General features: G+C 45.0%; 1 protein-coding gene across 6 annotated transcripts in view; it reads left to right on the top strand.

Annotated features, from left to right (window-relative positions):
- Positions 1–23,902, top strand: part of babo (TGF-beta receptor type-1 babo) — a 98,075-nt gene that overhangs the window by 48,484 nt on the left and 25,689 nt on the right. For 2 of the 6 annotated variants that reach the window (XM_089578298.1, XM_089578300.1), the window contains exons 3-5: positions 4,151–4,311; positions 16,343–16,576; positions 20,764–20,994. In XM_089578298.1, coding sequence (XP_089434424.1) covers positions 4,151–4,311; positions 16,343–16,576; positions 20,764–20,994 — 626 coding nt within the window. Of the gene's footprint in view, positions 1–3,609; positions 3,768–4,150; positions 4,312–16,342; positions 16,577–20,763; positions 20,995–23,902 lie in introns of all 6 variants that reach the window. The other 4 variants (XM_089578299.1, XM_089578301.1, XM_089578304.1 and 1 more) reach the window with 2 other exon arrangements.

Raw genomic sequence — 23,902 nt, 5'->3', positions numbered from 1 at the left:
TGTTTCCAGGCGCCAACTTCCTCAAGTTCCATGTTGGCACTTTTACGAATATAGCCTAATATATTGAGGACAAAGTATTAGGAACACTGCCAGACATATGCCAGAGTAGTGGCTGTTACAGCTGCATGAATTAGAACTTTCAGTGCGAGTGAGCAGTTCATTTTATCAGCCTGTGTTTTTCACAATAAGCATTTAATGTAAAGCACCACAGGGTATTAGGTTTATTGCTACCAAGGCTGTGGCCTTTAAAAAATTTGGTGAGCAGTGGGCCCGTTTGCCGCGCATCCAAGGTCCCAAGTTTGCATCTTTGATTTTAATTTGTACTCCTAACATATTCTAACACCATAGCATAGGCTATGGGCGGTACGGCACCTCAGGCGGTACGGCACCGATTGCCTTCACGAAGTTAGCACGTAGATCAGAAGGGGCGCAGAGGCTACGTAGAGTCATGCAGAGATACAACTGACAGCTGCGTAGCGTCGGGTTACATCAGCACGCAGCAACTGCGTTCACGAAGTGGGCTGGCGGGCTTACGCCTTCTCACACGTAACCAGTCTTAAGTGTCTCTGCCTACCTCATTTTTGCCCTCTGAGCCTTTGCCTAGGAATACTTCCTCAGGCCAGTCCACGTGGTGGATGCATTCGCATCTGGCTTTGTGTGGAGTTGTGCCACATGTGGAAGGGGGTTCATCACTAACCTTGTGTATTTTGTCATTCTTTCTCCGCATTGTTTTGCTTCTTGTTCCTGCACACCCTTCTCCTTTTGTCATCTTCCCTGCTTCTTGTGCTTTGCTGCTTGAAAATAAATTCCCGGCACACAGCCAGGCCTTTAATGTCTTGCATCATGTTCCTGCTCTGTTTATCTATTGCTATGTCACTCTAACTAGCCCAAACGTCTTCTACCACCTCACTGCACCGATCGTGACAACTTTCCTACAGCCGCCTCGATCGGGCGTGCGCCGACCAAAGTGGCCTCGATTCTTTCGGCACACTTTCTCTGGCACCCACTAGCAGTGCTGCCCCCTGGGATTCTGCACGGTGCTTATACGCTGATGAGATTAGTGATGCAGTGTGGATGTTGGGTTTCAAAGCAAATAAAGCTGTCTGTTACACAAGTCGTTGCAGCTGTTTTACAGTGAACTTGCACAGTTGCTTTTAGGTTATTCGTTTCTGAGCTTCACGCAGTGTTCACGGAGCATACCGTGTGCATCTGTATTTGGAATATGCTAGCACCAGGAGCTGGAGCCAATTCGTGCACTGCCACTGTCTACAAAACTGAAGTGGCAGGGCTTCATTTTGATTGACGCAAACTGCATGGTGTTAGTTGCCTAATGCTTTGCATGCAAACAGTGTCCTTCATGAGCTGAGGGCAAAACTCTCCTTTAAAGAGACTATGCAGTGAATTAAGAGTCACTTGTAAATGTATTCAATGCTTAGAAATGATGCTAAGAAGCATTCACACCAAGTATGAGTCTTCGGAACTGAGCCAGCAATTCATTATGAATTTTTAAAAACCCTTTTTAAAAAATTCGCGGGCCCGATTGGTGTGTTCGTAGTGACCGATGTCACTAGTCCTGTGACGTCGGCAGGCCATCCCACGCTGTCATTTGCTGGAGCCACAGCAGCCACGACGTCACGGCCGTGCTTCTTGTGAGGCTAGATTAGAGTGCTTATTGACTTGTTGCCGTTGGCCGTCTTACTCGTTAACATTTGTACCTTGTGTATAATTGAATTTTGTTTTCTATTTTGACCTTGGTGGCTGACATCTAGTTTTTTTTGCACACTTGCGGAAAAGTTTTTTTTTTTTTTCAGGATTGCTTTTTTTATTGCAACACTCCAGATGCTTTCTTTTCACTTTTATCTTTCCTGTTACTGATGAATGCTGGTGTGTGATAAGTGTTGTGGGGTTTGACATGGGTTGCGTTTAAGCTGCTATTTGTTTCTTGATGAAGTAGTATTGCAAGATTGTGTTCCGGTACCCCACCCAATAATGTCTATATCAAGGTATAGACATTATAGAGGTATGTAGTTGACAATAATAGGAGTTCTGTCATGCAGAAGCTCTGTGTGCTTGCAGTTGATGGTGTGCTTATGCATCTTTCTTCTTTCAGCCTTTTGTTGTTTTGTGGCTTGCATGAATTCTCTCTGTAGCTGCTATGCAGCAGTGCTCTGCACAGCTACTGCTGTGGGCCCAATAGCAACCTCTCTTATGCTTTACTTTTTTGCAGTGTTTACTATAAAATTTAGTAATATATAGGTGTGCAGATTATTGACTGAGACATTTGTTAGATGGGGTGTATATTACTGTGGCAGAGTTAGTGCATCATGTGAGGCAAGACTGCAATATAATCTTTATTGAAAGGATCGAGTTAATGAAGTTTTTATGATTATCATGCAAAGCCGAAGCTCAGTAATTTAATGTATCTCTGCTATATCATAGCCTGAAATCTTGCGGATCTCCATGAAAACTGTACTTATAAAAGCATTCTGAGTTGATGTTTAGCCACATGTTGCAGTATTGGTTGCAGTTATAATTCTCAGAATTTTATTAAAAGCAAGGATTGTTGTATGTGTACGCATGTATTATAGGTGAGAACGCCCTGAAGCTACGGAGGGAGGTTATGGGTGCCCCAGTGGGGGGCTTCAGATGAATTTCAACCATGCTCCGACACTGTGCAGCGCATGGGTATTGGTAGAGTGAGGCTGGGTTTTATGCAGGCATCATGCATTTTTTTTTAACCTTATTTGTGAGTGTTGGTTTGAGCTATGTCGGGTCTGTAGTTGCCATTCTTTTGTGAGCTTTTAAGCCTATCTCTGCTTGTGCTCAGCAACCTCTTTATGCTTCTGTTTCTAGTGTAGCGTGTATTTTTTTTTGTCCTGCATTTACATTGTAACAGCAACATGTTTTGACTTGTGTAATGGTGATCCTGCTGTTTACATGTGTGCTTCAACTTCACTTCCACGGGAATGTGGTTATTGCCAGTAAGCCAGTCTGTGCTGTCTACTGCTAGGTTGTCTGTTAGTCATGCACACAGGTTAGTCATGCACACACACACTTCCAGTGTTTGCTGTTTACTTGCTTAGCACCAGAGTTCGCCCCACTTGTGCTCACTAGTCGACTCAGGGTTGCATTTTTGGTACAGGGTGAATTAGTATAGTCGGTCTCTAACAGGGCGTAGGTTAAAGTTAGTGAGTTTGAATAAATATGTGGATTATTGCAGTGACCAAAAGAAAAAATGATAAATTTACCATCAGCGCAAACGGAGATGCAAAAATGTGTTAATATTTGATTTGACACATGTGTGGTAGCATGTGGAAGCAGTGTGGCTGGAGCACTGAAGTGAGAGCCACATGGAAGGAGGAAAGGCAATAAGAACATGAGCTGGGTAAGTCTGTAATGGAAAACAGCATGGGGAGCCTTGCACAGTGACAGCAGTGCAGTTCAAAATCTTGGCCACCTTGAGGAGACGGTGTGGATATATACAGGGTATGGGATTGTCCACCGAAGAATGGGCCTAGAACCATGGCTTGGGGAAGCTTCTGTTTGTGTGTCTGTGTGCCTCGTGTGTTGACTTGTGTACGTGCCTTGGCCTGTTTCTTCTTGTCCCAGGTGCATTGAGAAGGACAAACTCATTCCACCCGACAACCCAATCTCTTGCCACCACTCAAAAAATGTAGACGATCAGTTTGCAATAGAATGCTGCCGAGGGGCCGACTATTGCAATCTTAACATCGTGCCGACGCTCTCCCCGCCTGTTCTGTCAATAGGTAAGGTGTGCTCCACTGGTGGTTGCAAGAGAGGCGTGTGCCGGGGTTTGGGGGGGGGGGTGGGAAGGAGGTTCATTTGGCCCTCACACACAGACACACACACACCTTCATTGACCGCCCAGTGTGTCTTGTGGCCCATCCTTCTCTGCAGCTCTTCTTGCTCGCACTCTCTCCTCTGGCCGTCCGTCTGGGTGCCGGCTCTGCTGACCGGGGTAGCGTTTCTTGTGTGCCACTGCTGTTGCTGTTGTACATACTTATTTTTGGAGAAAGTTTTTATAAAATAGTGTTCAAGAAGCGTCGGAAACAAGTAACCTGTGTTCTCTCTTTTTTTCCTCCCTGTGTGTCTTTTTTTTTTTTCTCTCTCTCTCTCTCTCTTGTGCCAGGTGTCTGGACAAAAAAAAGATGTTCCCTCCTGACAATCCAGTGGCGTGTTCAAAGTCGGGCTCACACAATCCTACCGATATGGTCATAAACTGCTGCTTCAATTATGACTTTTGTAACCGCGATCTCCGTCCAACATTTCCTGCTGCCACAGAGGCTTCAGGTGGGTCCTGACAGAAAGGCAACAGGAAAAAAAAAAATGCAGTCGACGAAAAAGTGAACAAAGCAACAAGTCATTAGATGTACCATGGACTTCTTTAGTCCTTTTTACATGCTTTCTTTGACCTTGGTAGCTGATCTTTTTTTTTTGCTCCTATGCCTCTTCTCTTGTTTCCCGCTGACCTCCCCCTTTTCCCCTGTCTTCCCACCCATCTCTTCTTGGTTTTGTTACTGCTGCCTGCTTTTTTTTCTCAGCACTAACTTGCCACAAGTAGCTCACTGCAGCTCTGGTGGAGCAGCAGTGCGGGGCTGAAAGGGGTGGGGGAAAAAATTTCTTTTTCTTGTGCACTGAAGAACAGCCATTGCTCCCTAGTTTCAGAAAGTGAGTTGTTCAGTGGTAGTATCAAAAGGACGGGGCATTTTCTGATGCATCTGACTCTGCCCATTTTATGTCTTGGCATCTGTGAAGGACATCGTTGCTGTTCAGATCACATCGAAAATATTGCACTCGGTCTTATGGTGTGGTAAAGCTCGCCTGGATTGCCATAGGCTGCATTATTTCTCCAGGTGAATTTTATAAGACATCTTTGTCATTTTTATATTAACATGCCTTGCGACAGATGTTGCTTTAATTGGTAATGGAACTTCTTGTGAAAAGTGCATGAGAGCTTCAAGTAAAGCTGGTTTGTATTTGAGATTAGAAAACTAGGATAGTCTTCTTCTTTTTTTTTTTTTTGTAGTGCTGATGCTCACATTTCAGCACTAAAAGGCTCTCTCTAATGGGGTCAGCTGTGTACTTTTTGGTAAACCACAACTGTCTAGCAGATGCATACATGTAGCAGGCTGCATTTTAATAAGCAGAGGCAAAAGTTTTTTCAAAAGTTTGGTACATGACAAAGTTGCACCTCCTCTGACCTGATCCTTTGTGTCCACTATGACTTCTCTTTAGTTTGGCTTGCTTAACCAGGGGAGTGCTTCAGAGGATTAGCAGGAGGGTGCAGTCATTAGGGCAAGTGTCTTAGCATGTGTGAAGCTTGTGTAATGTTTTGGGGAATTTCTTCTTTAATTAATGTGAAATAAAGGTTAGCTTAGAGTCGCAGTTGTCATTTCATCTTCATGCAGCCTCTGAGATGATCTGCTCGAAGGGGATTATCTTGTGGCTAGGCTATCACTTGGCTGCACGCTAAATGCTGTTTCACATGCCTGTAAAGTACTGCTTTTTAAGGATCTGGAGAATGATTATCGGTGTCCGTATCCAGGCAGAAAGGCTGAGGATATATGTAAATAGTTTTCCAGGTGTATTATTATCCTTTGCGGTTGGCGGGCTGATATCATGAGAAATTTAGTTATTTTAAATCGGGTATAGCACGAAAGAAGGATGCAGTCTTCCTGCCACTCATTGCTAAATAAATCGTGCCTATTGTAGGGTCACCAGTCTGCAAGCAGAAAGCTTGAAAATTTGTAGTTGCGAGCCCTTACTGTGGTCGTGTGCCTCGCAAAAAGTAATTTTTAGTGCAAAACAGTCTCTGGTGCTTGAATTAGTTATATAGACATACAAGTGACTGAAAAGTATGACCTTGTTCCAGAATCTAGATTGTGTCCACGTGACACTAAAAAATACTGTTGAATCAGAACCTAGTTTGTTTTCTTTAGGTCTGTTGTCTTCTAGTAAACAAACTTGCTGTTTTGGGTCACTTCCATCCCCATTTCAGTCTCTAAAAGGAGTTGCATTTTATGCAGTGTTACACACACCTTCATGTCGGCTTGGTCTCAGAATCTTAGGCTCTTGGTGTCCTGTCACAATCACGTTTTAAATCCAGGCCAGTGTATGAAAGGGGGAATTTACAAATTGAGCATTCTGGGAACTGCAGTGAGCTCCTCTGTCCTTGTGCCACCACTGGGAATGCTGCCTGATGTTTCTCTCAATTGTAGTGTTCGCTTGTGTGTTTCCCCTTAGTCTAGGCCTGACCCTACCCCATGCTTGGAAGTCTGCCACTGTTAGACCATGTGCTGCTGTTTGGGCATCCCACAAGTATTTTGCTTTTATCTTGGTTCAGAGGCAGTGTGTCTTGTATGTCCCCTTTGCGTGTCTCCCTGTGAGGAAAAGGCACTGAGCCTTCCTCAACTAACCTGCTATGCACTGGGCCTGGTTGTTGTTATTGCCCTCCTGCTTTGGGAGGGGGGGGGGGGGGGGGGGGGGGTAGTAGAAATAGTCAGTGCTTGGAATTTGTGCCTGGTGATGGACTCCCTTTTCAAGTTACTTGGCCGTGCTGCCTACGTCAATGGGATGTTCTGGAATTTCAGAGAATTTCTTCGCACATGCTAAGGCACTCATGCAGTTATTCACCGTGCCAGGCAGGATTTGTGCAGCCTCCTTCTGTTGTGTCTTGTCCTAATCGGCCTTTTGTGTCTCACTGGGGATGTGAGGGGCCCGTGGGAAACAAAACGGTGGTGTGGCACATGGCGCAGCTTGCGATGTGCTCTGCAGGAGTGCACACTGTGCCGAGGGGCTGATTGTCGACTGTATATTTTACGTGAGCACGCTAGGAAAGTGCCTGGGAAAAGCAGGGAATCATATACAGTGGAACCTCGTTAATCTGACCCTCATGAATTCTGAAATTCATTAAATTCGGACTGCCAGCACAGTCACAGCCAAAGCCCAGGTCCATTGCCTAAGATGCTGGCTTATTCGGATGCTGCTCTGCTTGCACCTGGTGATTCAAACAGGGTCCCAAAATGGGGCCATGTTGAGGTATGACTGGCTTGGCAAGGGCTGTTCCAAATATCCCTCCTCAAGCCTGAAATTGCATTTGCACGCAACAGCAGGTGCAGTAATAAGTAGAGGGCTTCCTTCAGTAGGCCAAAATAGTCTGGTGGTGTAGTTTTGCTGCCTGAGCTTGTTTGCCAGCCTGTGGCAACTGTGGCTTTCGGCTGTACATCAACCAACCAGCCAAACGTGCGCCTTTTTAGACGCTGATTGGCACTTCGCTGGACTCTCCTTTTTAGAAGGCATCTTTCTGTTCTTGTGACACCTCGTGTTTCTCTGACTTCCTTCTAGTGCGCTGAAACTGTATTTCTCACATGCTGTTCTCTCCTTTTGTGATGGAGCCTCCTCATATGTGATGGCAGCTTGACTGCTGAACCAAAAGACACGGGTTTTATCCTGGCCACGGCTGTTGAATTTTGACGGAGGCGAAATTCTAGAGGTCCATGTACTGTGCAATGTCAGTGCACGTTAAATAACCCCCAGGTGATCGGAATTTCCAGAGCCCTTCACTACGGTGTCCCTCACAGCCTGAGTTGCTTTGGGATGTTAAATGGCCATAAAACCAATCATATGCGATTGCACTTGTGAGGAGGCTATGCCACTGTGGAAGAGGTCATAAAGACGAGACCTTCACCATTATGGAGTTCTTCTTCGACACTCTTGACAGTGTGTATGCAGTAGTGCAGTTGATGCAACTACAAAAAATTGTTGCTGCACAATTTTCACCTCAAGAACAGAGGACCGTTATCCAGTCATCAAATAAATTCACTATGATGCAGATAAAGTTCAGGAGTTGAGGCCCATTCTTCCCATTCTTTGAAGTCTGAATTAATGAGGTTTCACTGCATAAACATGGACACAAATGGGAATGGAGTGAGTAGCGTGACTGGAGTGCCGACAGCTGGTGGGAAGGCCTGCTTGAGCTGCTTTCTTAAAGAAGGTGCACGGGAGAAAGGAGACATTGTAGAACATGGAGTGCAGCAAAACCAAAATGAGAAGCGCTACAGCTTATCAAGAACACCAGTGGCATTTCACAGCCTGTGCTGTGTAGCCCAGTGTTGCGAGGAAAGGATATCACCGGGTTCGACCAGATGAAGCCCACTTGGCTATCTATGCTAGAGTAATAAAATTTGGCTGCCTGATTCTAAGTGCCACTGCGCTTGAATGGTAGGTGCAGAATGGGTTTTAGCAATAGCTTGTGGATCTTTACAAGAAACTATTTGGTGGCAACTGCAATTTCAATTTGGCTGTAATCTTTTTAGAGGGCCACATCATCAAATGCTACGCAGAACACGTGTATGTTGTCACCATTCACATTGCTCTTATCGCGCACATGCCTGCTACACTGTTGCGCCGTTGTTTTTATGGTTTCCCACGCGCTGGCATGTCAACCTGATTGGCCAACCTGAAGTGCACACAGACTGGTTGCTCAAAATGCAGGTTGCTGCTTGCATACGAAGGGCAGTAGCGATGACCAGTGTTGGCACTTCAAAAAATTTGAAGGTTTTGCTTGTGGATGTGATGCTATAGAAGAGGCCTAGTTGTTAGTCTGGTATCATAACGTTAGCCCCCTTGCCAAGTTGGGCCCTCTGATTACATTACATTCATGCCTGCAATCTAATTTTGCCTTAGATGATGGGCTGTGCTCTGGACTTTAGGAATCATCTGTGGAGGGTCGATCGAGCATTAGTGACACAAAACTGTGCTAGCTGCTTTCACCAAAGGAGAATTTCTCGGCAAATACACCTGCTCTGCTCTTAGTGCTCACATGTGGGCACTTTAATGCTTACAGTGTACTCAGTAAAATGAAAAACATGCCTGCTATATGCAGTGCTTTTGGATCGTGGCAAGTGCCTTGCATGATGTTATTGAGCCAGGCATCATTGCTGAAGCAGCAGCGTGCAAGCATGTGCACACGTGTTAGAGCTGACATACTTGCACACTTCATGTTGTGAGTGTGCATGAGGGGAGCAATGGCTGTTCAGAGGGCAGCGCTTGGAAAAGTTTGATGTTTCTTTAGGAATAAAAGTAGCTGATAGCATGCACAACAGTTAATGTATGCAGTTGCAAATCCCCGTGGGGCGCTTCTCACATAGCATGCTTATTCAGCTGGGCTTGCAGTAGTTACATTTTTCTAGCTTGCAAGATTAACTCAACATGTGCATTGCTTGAGGGAATGTCACCTAGCAGGGAGCAGAGTTTGAGGCTGTGTGTGATGCAGGTCGTGCCTAGAGGTACTGTGCTGTTGCTTTAACAGCTCTGTTGTGTCCACGTCTTATGAGTGCAACTGCTTAAGAAGCATACAAACCGGGGTACTGTCAGGGCACGCAAGATAGTTTCAAAACAGCATGACTTCAGTTTGCAGGGGTGCGTTGTGGCAGCAGTTGCTGGTATTATTTTCGCCCACTGAGTGAAGTCATGAGAAGAGTTTGGTTGTGCAATATTTTCTCTTTCCCTTTTTTGTTTTCGCTAGCATCATTCACCCATACCCTTCCTATTTTTTCTCTGTGTCCTGCTCAGGCCTTTTATCAGTTCCTATATTTATTTGAATTATTTGCTTTCTTTTTCCTATTCACATTATTCATCACAAAGCCTCATTGAAATGACATGGAGGACAAATGTACTGACATAGTACTAAAACCTGGAGTAGCAGTGGCAGTTGTTAGATTTGAGTTGGGGTTAATTTGTAAATGGTGTGCCATATGAGCCAGTTTGCAAGCAGTTTGCCATTTCTCATTCACCGTCTGGATATTTCCTGCACTCTTGTGCGTCATTTTGATCTGGTGAGCCATCTTGTTGTGGCTCACAGGCTTTCCTATTTCCCTCTTTTGGAACTGCACGGATGTTTGCCTCGGCATCCACTTTGGTTGCTCGAATTTGCCTCGAGTCTGGTGCTGAAGAATTTTGGGAGACCATCCAAGCGTGGTAGGAATTTTTATTTGTTGGCCAAAATTCAACAAGTAGCCAGCCAGAGTGAGTGTAGGCGGTCAGTGCAGCCTGGTCTCCTCGGGTAGCTTTGGAAAAGGTCGTCTTAACATGCAAACTATTGCGTGCCAACCTGCATGCCATCTTCAGATTTTTGCAGAGTCTTCACCCCAGAGAGCCACATCTTGAGAAAACTTGCTCTGTGCACCATTGGTCATTAGGGAAGAGCTGCCACTACCAGCATCATCTTCCATAACTGAGGCCTAGCAAGACACAATTCATAGGGTGCTGCTGCTGTGGAGTCTGTCCTGTGTGTCTGTGTGTGTGCGCGAGTGTGTAGAGGCTTGTGTGCTTTACATAGGGCCATGTCCCAAGAGGTAAGTGTTGCTTTTCTAAAAACTTGCGCTACTCGAGGCAGCCTTTCTAGTTGCACATGGATTGATGGGGGGCGCACACTGCGAGTGCAGGCTTTCTGCTGTAACCAAGGAGGTTGGGCTGTCCCAAAAGCCTACCGGGTGGGTGCTGCACACTTTTCTCAAGATGTGTACTGACGTTTTGCATGTGGTGATATTTTACTTTGGCGTACTTGGCAGTGACCCAGTGTAGCATGGGGTGTGTGCATCTAAAACATGCCAAAGAATGCCCTGCTATTTTTATTTTTACCCTACTTTTCCCCACCCCACCCCAGTGAGGATCCCCACCTCCCATAGAAGTAGCTTTCAGGAGTGCGTTGATAGAAGATAGCTTTGAGCTTCTGCACTTCGTCAATTCTGAGGATTGTGTGGTCAGGTGTTTCCAGTGAAAAGTGCAGTGTTTGGAAAGTGCGTTCCAAAGTATGAAGTGGTCAGTATTGTTTGTGCCAAAAAGTCTGAATGAAGCACTGTTTTGAGGAAATTTGTGTGTTGTAAATGGCTTTTTATCATGTACAAAAACTATGAGATACCTGTTTTTTTGTTTTAAACTACAATGCTTTGGAATCAAACTTCAGAATGTGTAGTGAATTAGTGTAGGCAGTGACAGGGAGCTGGGTTTTTACTTGCTTTGCCATGGTTTCTTTAAAAGAAAAATTGACTTGTAGCATTCCAGATTGGAAACCATGTTGTATTTTGCTCTTGGTGCACAGTGTGCAGCAGCATTGATGACTGATGCTTTAAAATTACCTTCTTTGCATGTTTTTGTTCAATTTATGCTTTAGGTTATGGTAGTGTAATCTTGTTTTATTAGTAAACAGCAGTTTGCCGTAATTTCTTTTAGTTTTTACTTCTTCCTTTTTCAAATGGGCACATTTTGCACAATGTGGAGATTCTGTTTGTTTGCTAGAACGCCATCACCAATGCCATCAGCTTAAAACACGGGCAGTAGTGGAGAGCATTGCATATTGGACAACCTGACATAAAGAATTAAACGGACGCTAAAAGGAAATTGTAAACAAAGCAAGATGCTATGCTAGATGGATAGATTGTGCCTTGGGAACACTATGAACATTTTTTCTGTGAGGAAAGGTAGCTGCATTTGCTGAGAAAATCTGAAATGAAATTCTTGAAAGCCTTCTACATTCCTCGGCCCCCAAACCCAGGGAAGTTTACGTTTTTGTTATGACATGTTTGGCAGAGCTCTCGGGCGAGTAGGAAGTACCGCTTCTGAGTGTGAATGTTGTTGATAGCTTGCGGTTCATAACTTGCTGCCTACAAGAGCTGCGCGCAGGGTGAGTGCACAGAATGCGAGGTAGAGGACTCGGTGCTTGTGTTTATATCTCGTCTTTCGTTAATTTGTCTGGTCTGTGCTGTTTTAATTGTGAGGCTCTTTGCATTCATGGCTACGCTCGCCATGCTGCTTTCCTTATGTTTTGGCCCATTGACAGCAAAATATCGTTGCATGAGAAAACGCTGAACCAATTGTTGCTGGCGCAGAATTCACTTCGCCACACGCAGTTGTAGGAATTTGCAAGGAGTGTCATCACGTGTACTTTGCTTTTCTGACTTATGAAGGCTCTGTTTCCGGCAGTATTTGCTATCATGTGATGGTAACCTATCAGTCTAGCTAGACGCAGTATCCCCCTTAGTGTCCCTTCTAAGTTACTGAGAACAAATTGAAGTTGGCCTGTATCACTTGCCATGCTCTTATTAGCTAGAAAAGAGCAAGAAATGAAAGATGGGCATCGCTTCCACAGTATGTTGTCACAAGTGAACTGCTGCTGCGTTTTCAAGTGTGGTTTTTTCCCTCGTGTATCTCGGGAGGCTTGACACACTGCAGCCTCTTCTTTTTTTGCAATGTGCACAAAATTCGTGAGATGCTTTCGGGTGTCGTCACCATAGGTCGGCGGACTCACTCGGACTCGCTCAGGCTCGCATTCACATCTGAGTCGTGAGTCTGGGTGCAGGCTCAGGTCATGGCTTATGTTTTCGTGATGACAGCATGCGCTTAGGTTCTTTTTTTTTTTTTCATTGTTTGCTGACAGCAGAGGGGAAGAAAGAGTTACTCCTGCGACCAAGGGCTCTTGAGGGTGAGGCGGTTTGCTGAAACCTGTGTGCGACCGGAGACAATTCCGCAGATGCTAGGAAGACTGTTTTGCCCCTTCCTCTTTGTTAGTTTACATGAGTGTGGATGCAGTAATGAGCTGCATGGGGATCTGGCAGACACTTTTGGTTGAGTTCCTTCGCAATGTCACTGGGCGGGGAGGGGGACTGAGCCCAAATGAGTCGTGAATTGAGATGAGTGAGTGAGCCCAAATGAGTCACAAGTCGAAAAAAGTCCAGATGAGTCCTGTCTCGAAACGAGTGAGTGAGCCCAGATGGGTTGTGAGTTTAACGAGTGGGTGGCGCTGGATGAGTCGTGAGTCGGAGCGAGTCCAAATGAGTTGAGCCTAAATGAGTCTAAGTTCATGAGTTTGATTGAGCGCGTACCTATGTGAACCTGAGTTTGAGTAGACCATAGGTTGACGAAACTTTTTTGACTGAGCCTGAGTGAGCACTCGTGATTTTGCTGAGGCATGGTCATCACTAACATTGTGGGTTTGAATCGGAGTGGTGGGAAAAATTACTTTAACTTCGGCTCTAAATTTCTAAGGAATAGTAGTAGTAAAAGACCTTTATTCGACCGTAATTTACAGGCCGAGCATGTCGACCGCCTGGGCGACCAGAAGTCGCTGTTCTTCTTCCCCTTCAGCGCCAAGCCAGTCGAGCCAGGTGGTGATGGATAGAGAGGGTGGGGGGAAGGAACCCGACTGCTGAGCAGCCGGGCAATAGAATAGGCAATGGTCCGCATAGATACAGGGGCAGTTGGGACAGGAAGGGTCCGATCGATAGCGATAGAGGAAGAGGCGGGACGGGGTGATAACTGCGTTCATTTGGATGTGCCGAAGAAGGCGAGACTCTGGCACCGTGAGTGATGGATGAGGGGGAGGGTAAAGGCGTTTGTCGAGGCGGAGCTCAAGGTAGACCTCTTTTATGGTCAGTCTCCCACCGTCCTCCGAGGAACTGATGGGCCAGCTCATTGCCGCCAATCCCTGAATGCCCAGCGGAGGAAGGCTGCAGTGCGGAATAAATGTTTCCTGCTGCCTAATACCAGCACTGTCACAAAAGGCTGAGCTACCAGATTTTACTTTAAACTGAAATTTTATGGGGTTGTCCTTGGTGTCCCTTTAAGGTGTTGATTTGCCAAAATTTGTCTTTGATGCCTTTGTTTATGGCAGAAGTACAGAAAAGTTGTTCTATTCCATGCTGTATAAAGCAACTTCAGAATGCTAGAAGCTGACCTTGCCATCAGGTCCATTCAGGTGCTATCCTGTAGCCAAACGTAGGAACCTGCATAGCTTGCATGGGCGCCTCTGTGTCCTAGGGCTGAATTTTATTTTAGAGTAGTGCTAATGACCACTTGTATGCCCTCATCTCGTCATGTATTGTATTGTCGAATCAACTTTGTGCAGTTGCATATAACCTTTGTGGCTAGAATGTCTCCATTGGTGATGTAGTTAGAAATTTTGAGGGCAGAGCAAGAGGTTGCCTCATTTAGACTTCTGGCATCTAGCAGCAAGTAATGGTTTAGGTGCAAACAATTTTGAATTGCCCCTAAAAGTTTGTATGAACTTAAATTCTGAGATTTCCGTGAGAGTGCTTCAAGTCAGAAGTTCTCTGCTGAAAGTTCAGAGGTGGTTTGTTGCCATCCATTTACTAAAGTTGGAGGTATCCTGAAACGCCATTTTCTTTATTATGAGTGCTTCATCCAGATTTTTTGGCATGGAAAAAAAAAAGCTGGTAGAAAAAAAAAATTGAACATTTCAACATTTTCAAAAGTATATCGGTACTTAATAAAACAATTGAGCAAGCACTTGTTGCACTTTATCTTTTTTTGCTGCACTTTACTTCTTCACATTATTGACATGGTAGGTATTTGTAATGAACGAGCTTTCATAATAAGCAAAAGTGGCACTTGTGTTCTTCATACATGTACTCGCAGGTGCGTACTGTAATCAGTATAATATTCACTTTGAAATCGATGCCTGTAATCATGCAGAAAGTTGCACCCCTTTGAGAGGGCAACACAGTGCATCTTGTCATCAGAGGTGTTAGAACTGAGATATATGCAGTGATGGAACTGATGTGCCAATTGCGCCGAATGGCTAGTTTTGCTACATGCTGTTACAAAATTGATTTCTTGCTCAATTTTGCACCACACCCATGTGAAAGTTCTTTGAAAAACTTTGGTGGAAGCGAATCCGAAACTGAAGCCGCTGTTTTTAAATGCTAGCGGTCTGCTCTTTCCGTGACTGTGTCAGTGAAAGTAAAGGTAGGGCAATATTCAAAATTTTGAATAGTTTGTGAATAGAATCTGCTGTTTTACCGTGTGTTTCTGTCCGAAGTGCCGAACAGATATCCAAAAATCACGAATTTTCCTTCTTTCCAGAACTTGCTGTCAAAAACTACGGCTTTTCTAAACATTGCTCACTAGCTTAATCGAACCGGTGCTTTCCTTGCATGGCCGATTGGCAGTATGCAGCAAAAGCATGCACGATAGTGCTAGGCCTTGCCTGAATGACATCGTTAACAGGTATTTCGAGAGCTGCCACGACCACTAGCTCCGCACTCATAAATGAGAAAAACGGAAGTGCATAGCCGCCAGTTGGCAATAAAAGCAGTGAATGTGCTAATGAAGATTGTGAACAGGCGCCAGCACTCCTGCCCTCTCCGATCCGATGGTGCAAACGGAAATGACTTGTAGATGAGCACTCCAGAGGTGCATTTGGAGCAACCGTTTTCACCCTGTGCAGTCTTTGCTTATCAGAATGGTCCTTAGGCCAGATAGGTTAAGAAAAGGCTGAGCAAAAGCCTCAGAGTTTGATACCGTGCAGGTACATCTCGGAGAGCGCAACCTGTCTCGAGCATTCAGCTCCATGCGTAAGCACTCGTGTGAGAAATTTCCTGAAGATTTCTGAAACTGAAGCTGTCAGGCGTTCTTGGGAAATCAGTCTTAAAGCATCTTTTTGTACGAATTAAAGCATCAACAAAGTACTCATGTGGAACTAATTGCCAGAGCTGAAGGCTCGGATCATTCGAGCATTGTTGATATGCTGAGAAAAGAATATATTGCTTCCAAAATCACTCCGCTGATAATCAAAATCGTTCAGATGCGGCAGCAATTATGAGCTTGTTGTAGGGCCGAGGCCAGCATGTGAGCACTGTGTGTGCTACATCTGGATGAGAGAGCAGCAGTTGGGTGGAATTCTTCTGCTAGTGTTGCTGTCCAGGTGTTGCGAGCGAACTTGTAAGGAATGGTGTTGCTCGCGTGGTAGCCGGAGCTGCTGCTTCTCGTTGCATTTTGCCTACAGTGCACTGCTTCATGCCCGTTAAGACAAAATATTAGCTGGGGGCTTTAGTTTTAATGGTGACGTTGTTGCATTTGTGCAGTTTCTATATTTCTGCTTATTTTTCACCTGGAATAAGATTTACACTGTGTTAAGGCAATCTTTTTTCCATTTGCTCATTATAGGTTTCCTTTCAAGAGTGCTATAATGGCGAAATGTGGGCATAGGGTTAATGATATTTTTGTTTTTACTGTAATCACAGTGAAAATGGAACTTGTTGGCTCCAAAAGGCGAAATTTTGCTACAACTGCCTTTTCTTTTACGTGATGTAAGAGGCAGATTTTTGTTCCAATACGTGACTTTTCCTGCAACAAAACCAGGAATTGCTACTGCAAAAGCTGGTGCAAGAAGTCTGTTGTAAGTTCCGCCACTGGATATATGTCACTTCCACCAATGTAGTGCTGTGAGGGAGTGAATGCTCAAGATGATTGCCAAGTGTCCGGACGAGGGGGGCGTGCCTGACTCCCTGTGGCCCTGTGGCAGGCGATGCCATGGTGGGCTCCTCCTGGCCCAGCACACACGAGCTGGCCTTTGCCATTGGGGGCCCCATCTGCCTGGTGTGTGTGGTGCTCATGGTGGCCTACCAGCTGTGGCAGCAACGGCGGCGTCACTTTCGCTACGAGATGGAGACGAGCCTGGAGAGTGAGCCCATCCTGCTGCCACCAGGGCAGACCATCAAGGACATGATTGAGATGACCACCTCTGGGTCAGGCTCAGGCGAGTGCAGTTCTGCACTTGTTTTAACCCCTGGCCACAGCTGCTGCCGCCGCGAGAGTTGGGGAACACTGTGTTGTATAGTAAATTGTGACCACAACAAAAACGGTAGCACGTTTCACTTGCTTGACAAAAATGATTTAACTTTAAACCTTCACGCTCTGCATTCCTTCTTTTCCATTTCTTCTTTCATTGGCCGTAAAGTTTACACTCCCTGCTTGAGAAGTGAACATTGCAAAAATATTTTTGTGTGAAGATTGTGGTGGTTTTTGCAGTGCTCAGGTGTTGTGTACGGTCATCCCTCATTAAGAGGGCTCACCATCTCCAAGGCAACTCAGATTTGAACTTTTTATGTCAATAGATGGCAGCATTTGAGCACCACAAAAAGGAGGTAAGTTCTATTCCCCCGCCAGGTGTGTAAATTGCACCGCGACACGAAAGTATTAGTTCTTCTACATACATTAAGTAGAGCCGAGAACTTTTTGGGGATATTCAGCAAAAGCTAGGCGACTGAAGCACTAAAGAAAGAAACCACAGTGGTGGCCTAGTGGCTTGAGCACTGGCCTGGCTTTTGTACCATCACCCACCTGTGATACAATGGGTACATGCTTTCCCCTGGCCTGGTGCTTGGCTTCTTTGGAGTGAAATGCTTGGGAAATGGGTCTTTGACCCCACCTTGGGAAGAAGGAAAATACCTTGTGCCTTCTTTGGCCCCAGGTGGCCTTGTGCTGTAAAAAATCAGTCATCATGAAGCACAAAAGATTTAACCCTTCTCAAGCCATTAAGCAAAGAAAGGGGTGGGGGTCAGAGAATGGGCCTTTTTCCAGTAGACTGTAGGGCACCATTCTACGAGGCGAAGTATGTGCTATGGTTTGGGTCGCCTAAGCTGCCTCGCACCTTCTCTGCAAAAGTTCGTTTACAGTGGTAGGGTGGGATTACTTTGCAGGCAGTAGTCAAGAGCACTGCAGGTTTTTGCCTAGACAGGGCAGATAGGTGCAAGTCATCTTTTGGCACACCTTGGACATTCCTCCCCCATGGCACTTCGTATGTTTAATCCGGGATGAACCTGACCGCGTTTTCTCGCTTGAGGCTGCTGCGTATCCCGCCGTCGCCATGCAGAATACCTGCCAGGTGACCGTGTACGAGTGGTGCCATCAATTCGATGCCGCGGACTCAGTGAAAAGCTTTTGTGCCGCTACTTAGGCCCATGCAAGGTTGTTCGTCGAACTGAGGAACTTCATTATGGAGTTGTCATTAACGTTAGGACAGCAATCCAGTGGCGTCGTATGCACTCAGAACTTGTACAGGTGGTGCGTCTGAACCTTTGCACTTATGGACGCTATGTGTTCACGCTCTCAGTATTTACTTTGCATAGTCAGTGTTTTTGTTGACCTTACTTTTCAGTAAGTCATACGATCAGTGCTTCTTTATGAGGAAAGTAGCGCTGTGCAACTGTTGGACTGTTTGTTTGCTCGTGTCCGGACTGTCGGCACGCGGGTATATCACTTTGTTACGAGAGTTACGATTAGCGTTACCTTGAATGATTGCAGCCATGCGCAACTACTTCAACATAGTTCTGGATTGTTGAAGTTGCTTTTAGCGCTCCATCTCAGGGGTTCCTTTTCTTTGATGATTGCCGAGCACATTTGTTCCTGATATTGATGCCGAGTTGTTTGTATTATATAGTTTCTATAGTTCATATAGTCAGCCCAATAAAGAGTTTCAGTGCCACATTAATCTGCACATCTGTTTTCCCCGAGATTGTCGCCACCTTGTGACAATATTTAAATAAATTGCAGCAGAAATACTTCCTTTAATGTCTCCTTCACTGCTTATAATTTCTCAACAAAACAAAACAAAGTTGGATAAAAGTGTGTGGTTCGCAAAAGCATCCTCTGCTATGCAGGGTGACTTAGAATGTAAATTTTATCATTGCATGTAGCACTAGTTAAATGTGGTGCAAATTTCAAATCTCTGCAGAAAATATATACACAACTTTCAGAGCCTGTAAAATGCAAACAGTAGGTTCGATATGAATGAAAATTGCTGCTTAATGTTCAAGAAAGAAAAAGGGAGGAAATGTTATGGATGAAATTTCGATATTTAGTTCAGTTTTTTCACGAGATGACATGAAAGACCGAGATATCTAACTGCATAATTTTTCTGGGTATTTACCTCCGAATTGTAAAAAATGAAATTCTAAAAATAAAATCTGTCTACAACATTTTCTCTATTCACTAAAGAAAAAAAATGCTGCCATAAACCCCATGAAAATTGTGCCACATTTAGACACACTATCGCTTCTGAAAGTTCCCATGTATTTCCTGTGGACGCGACGCTGGCACTGGTAAACACTCTTAATATAGACGCTTTGGTTCCCGAGCAAAATTGTCCATAAAACAATGCCATCCACAATAACGAGTCGTTAAAAAAAAGTTTTCAAATAAAAAAGCGGTTTATGATTAAAGTATACTTCTGTGCATACTGGTCGGCAGTGAAGCAGAAATTGACAAATTCTTGGGAGCTCCAAGTGCATTATCTCGGTAGTCATTATCTTTAGAACAACGTGGTGTAGTCTGGAGCACCTAGCAGGTCATGAAACGTGTGTGATGGTGTGATGACGTATTTCCAACGATTTTCCACATTCCAGGAACTGCTAGTACATATCTGTACTCGGTTGGCTGTCAATTGTAACAGAAGCTGCTGGGAGCATTTTCTTCACAGCCATTCGTGTAATACAACAAATGGTGATATGCGTTGACTGGTTACCTTGCCTGTGTAAATTATAAAACCATGAAAAAATTGGCTATCACTCAGGCGTTTACGCGTTCTCACTGCCTTTTGCTGGTGTCCTGCACAAAGAAACGTCTGCTTGGGGCAGAGTCTGGGTTTGTTGTTATTGCTCTCCATGTTAACATGACAAAAGTACATGGGCCCAAATGGGTTTTGTGCATATTAAGCCTGTCTATTGTTCCAACAGAGCAAATTTTCGTATTAACAAGGCTTAAATGCATTGAAAAAGTTTGGTCCCCTCATCATTCGAGTCATCCATATGAACAGGGGTTGTATTAACGGGGCACGACTGTGTAGAGCTATTCATGCGATATCAGCTGCACGGCATAGGTATAGCTGCACGGCATAGGCATAGCTGCACGGCATAGGCATAGCTGCACGGCATAGGCATAGCTGCACGGCATAGGCATAGCTGCACGGCATAGGGGGTGCATAGGTATGCTCTCAGTTTCGAACCTCGCAACAGAGTGGCAGCTGAGGGGGCTCGGGGTTGCTACACAGGTCTGAATGGGGTCTATACATATGCTTAATGCTTCTGTCAGCATCAGAATGAACTGCGAAAGTTTTTGTTACACTGCTTTCTCTAATTAAGCTCATTTGTGGTTGGCTTGATTGTTTATAATTTTATGAGTGGCCTACAGCAAGTAGGACTATATTTGCATCGTGTATTGCTTTTAAATCTGCTGAGAAGCCACAAAACAAGAGGTTGCCCATTCAGAATATACTGACTCTAGCAAACCATTTTTCAAGTTCATTCTCTGCATACTCTAAAGGCAGCCCAGACATTTCATAAGATACTACGACTTCATGACCCACTTCTCTATACTATCTTTACGAGTCCTAAAAGGAAAACTAGAGGTGCTAGTGCTAACCATTTAAATTTACCAGCATGTTGCAATACTTATGGGCAAAGATTATTAGAGTTCTATGGAGGTTTAATCTGGAATGATGTTCAAACAAAAACAAACATCATACAATCCCTAAAAATGTACCTGATGAATCTGTGTAGTTAGGATGGGAATGGTTTGCAAAGGTGAAAATGTTTTTTGTCTTTTATTTTCATTCTTTTATTTTAGCTGAAAATGTAAATTTCTGATTCTCATTTTATGAGTAAGTGTTTGCTCCGTGTGCTACAATTATGTAGTATTTTATAGTGATGGACCCGAAACTAGCTCCTGGCCATGGGTCCAATATAATTGTACATATTGTATTGTACAAAATTTCGTTTTTGAAATAAAAAAGGGGGGGTAAACTTTCTGGCGGATCTTTCAGCGCTGCATTAGATTTCACAAGATACCTCATAACGATGCATGTGCTTGCTTTGCATATTTACTTGTGAAAATATATCTGCTTTTCTTTAGTGATGCAAAAGCGCAGCGGTTATTGTCTGCCTACAGGCCTGCCCCTGCTGGTGCAGAGGAGCATAGCGCGCCAGATCCAGCTGGTGGAGGTCATTGGCAAAGGCCGCTACGGCGAGGTGTGGCGAGGCCGGTGGCGGGGTGAATCAGTGGCAGTGAAGATATTTTCATCGCGGGATGAGCGGTCATGGTTTCGTGAGGTGGAGATCTACCAAACAGTGATGCTGAGGCATGACAACATCCTTGGATTCATAGCTGCTGACAACAAAGGTGACATTCTTTTATTTCTTTCGTTCCGTGTTTCAAGCTCACATGGGCCAGTGCAGTTTCTATGTACATGGCGTGACAGTTTATATATCGAACTGTTGGGTGGATAGCGCAGTGCTGTGCATGCTGTGCTATCAAAGCTGCTGTTGGCATTTGTCGACAGAAAGAAGCTGCTGTTGAATTCCTGTAGCTAGGGTTACTGAACATTGCAAGTTGAGCAGGCGCACAGCAGGAGCAGCATTCTTGCTTCTTTAAAGGGCCGCTGACCACCCTCTGGTTGAAAATGTTTTCTACCTCTTCGGTTGCGAGGCATCATCCGTGGAATGTGTGGCCGCAAGCATTTCTTGAAAAGACTCATCAATAGTGGAGTTACAGCCACTGCAGTCAAGCTACTTCGCCATGCTCCTCTCCTTCTGTTCCCTCTCCGGGAATTTTCTCCTGCCTCGTTAACTAGCCTAAATTCACTCTCCTCCTTCAGTGTTAGTGGAAGGCGTGGAGTCTGGTAGAGTACATCACATGTCTATGTCATGGCCCCGCCCAGAGGATTCTTTTCTTGCTTTTTGCTTCCTGGGCCCGGGATACGTCTTCAAGGGGGGGGCTCCTCGCAGTCTTTCATTGTGATTTTTTTTTCTTTGTCCTTCCTCCTCGCAGTCTTTTTTTTTTTTGCTTGTAAATATGGCTCAAGGCACAATCTTTTGGTGGTTTTTACCCAATCGTGGATCAACTCCACATCCTACGATGAAATAGCGTTGAGGCATTTTCTTCGCACAGTGGTCGATCGAAGCTCGATCAGCTCGACCACCTGAAAATGTTAGCGAGCTCACCCTTTCGTATGTGTGTTTGTTTTCATCAGTGTCATCCCTAGTTAGCGAGCGCCCTTTCCACGCCTGTATGTTTCTTTACGTGACGCCCTTCCTGACAGTTCTACGACCGGAGGGGCAGAAGGCCCTTTGTTTGAAACGCATGGCGAAGCGCGGACCCTGTAGCCTTCAGGCATTTTCTTTGAAAGCAAGCCTGTGCATTTGTGTGCTTGTCTGTATGTTAGTGTGTTCCTTTTGTGTGTTTGTGTGTTCTGAGTTGGTGGCTTTCAACGCAGCCAAGAAAAACCAGGGCAGCGGGAGTGTAGACTAGAAGGACAAGTGAGAAGCAGTGTGGAGTGGTTGAATGCGCGAATGAGGGGTAGGCTGTACGACATGGCACAACACACAGAACACGCTGAAGCATACATGAACTGGGACAAGAAACTGAAAACCTTGTTTTTGTTTGCTGGTATGCCTGTGCAACAAAAACGAGAGGTGCAACAAGCAGACGGTGCGATGTGTCTGCTACGCCCTCCTTTGACTAGTCGATCAGAACGATGGACCAATGGAATGTCTTTTGTGAAAGTTTGGCGTATGACATCATCCGCGGGATGCCAGCATAGTGGACAAGGAGGTTGGCTTCTCAAAAGGAAGAGCAAATAGCCTTTGACTTGAATTTTTACTGCTTTTTGGGGCACGCATGGCTCTAGTATTTTGCAGAGGTTACCTCTAGTATTTTGCAGAGGTTACCTTTGACATTTTAACTATGCACTGGGCTTGTTCGTCTAAAATGTCCCCTGGTCACTGGCCCTTTAACCTTTGCAGTCCAAAACATTTAGCTGTTGCAATCCGCAAACATTTGACCCTTTTAACTCCGCAGATTAAAACAACAACTGTTCAAAAACACTTGAGCGAATGGTTATTTTTGAGGTTTTTGTGCCTGTCAAAGCCTATCAGCTGTATTTTGGCATTGTATGGAATCTCTCGAAGCATTCCCTTGGGTGCAGTCCCAGATTATGACGGCATGTTTGGCTGAAAAACAGTTTTATTTCTACCCCAGTTGGTTTTCCGGTCACTGCAAACTGCGCAATGTTTGCTGCTTTGGCCAGAGAACTTATATATGAAGTGGGGCTTGCCATCCAGCCTTTCATCGCCATCCAAACGTACATCACCGACCAGCCAATCGGGTGACTTTCTGGCAGCACTGAAGGTGTTGCTGCTCCTTTAGACCCTCCCTGAGCTGCTGCATTCCGATCAAAATGATGCTGTTTGCGAGGGAAACTTCCAGAAGCCAGACAAACAGCTTCCTCCACCATTTCATGCTAGCGTTTCACCAGAGCCACTGTTTCCAACGCAGGCGTCATTGTCGCCACTCGATTCTGTGAAATTGCTGTCTTCGTCATTTGGTGGAGGCACATACAGTAGCCAACCAATTTTTCGGACTCCAGACCTATAATTCGGACTAAAGCATGACAGCGGCTCAGATAAAGTCAAATATTTTCGCTTGCAAGCGGAATGTGAGGAGCGGCGAAGGTTGTGATCTTTAAAGCTGGTTTCCCAGGAAGGGTAATTTTTTTGAAGTTAACAGATTTTTCGGACTGGTCGATTATTCGGCCAATTTTTTTGGTCCCGTCGAGTCCGAAAAATTCGTCAGCAACTGTAGTTCTCTTCCTCATTGAAATCATCGTCACGCTGAAAGCTTGGCAGTTTTCCCATAAAAGGCATTTGGCAAGAAGTGGTGTGTAAACAGAAGCACAGAATTGCATGTCGCCATGTGCAATTAAAATTAACCAGCAGCAGTGGTTATCTTCCCTTTGTATTACATTCCCTGTCCATGCTCATTTCTGTTATGATACATACAGTGGAAGAATTCTAGTTTACTATGAAAGCACGAACTGATGGGCGAGTTGGTTGTGCATGATATGATTGAAACAGCGCAAGGCCGAAGGCCAAAGAAGAGAGCGGAAGAAAGGAGGAAATGGACAACACAGCGCTGATACTAGCAACTGACATTTATTTGGCACGCTGCGCGTATAAATACATTCAGGCACCAAAATAGAAAACAACAGATCTCATTCATACACCCGGATCCCTGCAAGCCAACACAAACT

The sequence above is a fragment of the Amblyomma mixtum genome, chromosome 3 (genome assembly GCF_055824585.1).
Source record: "Amblyomma mixtum isolate Tamu chromosome 3, ASM5582458v1, whole genome shotgun sequence".
Taxonomy (NCBI): domain Eukaryota; kingdom Metazoa; phylum Arthropoda; class Arachnida; order Ixodida; family Ixodidae; genus Amblyomma; species Amblyomma mixtum.
Note: the sequence above shows the minus strand (reverse complement) of the source record. Positions and strands in the feature narration are given on the sequence as shown.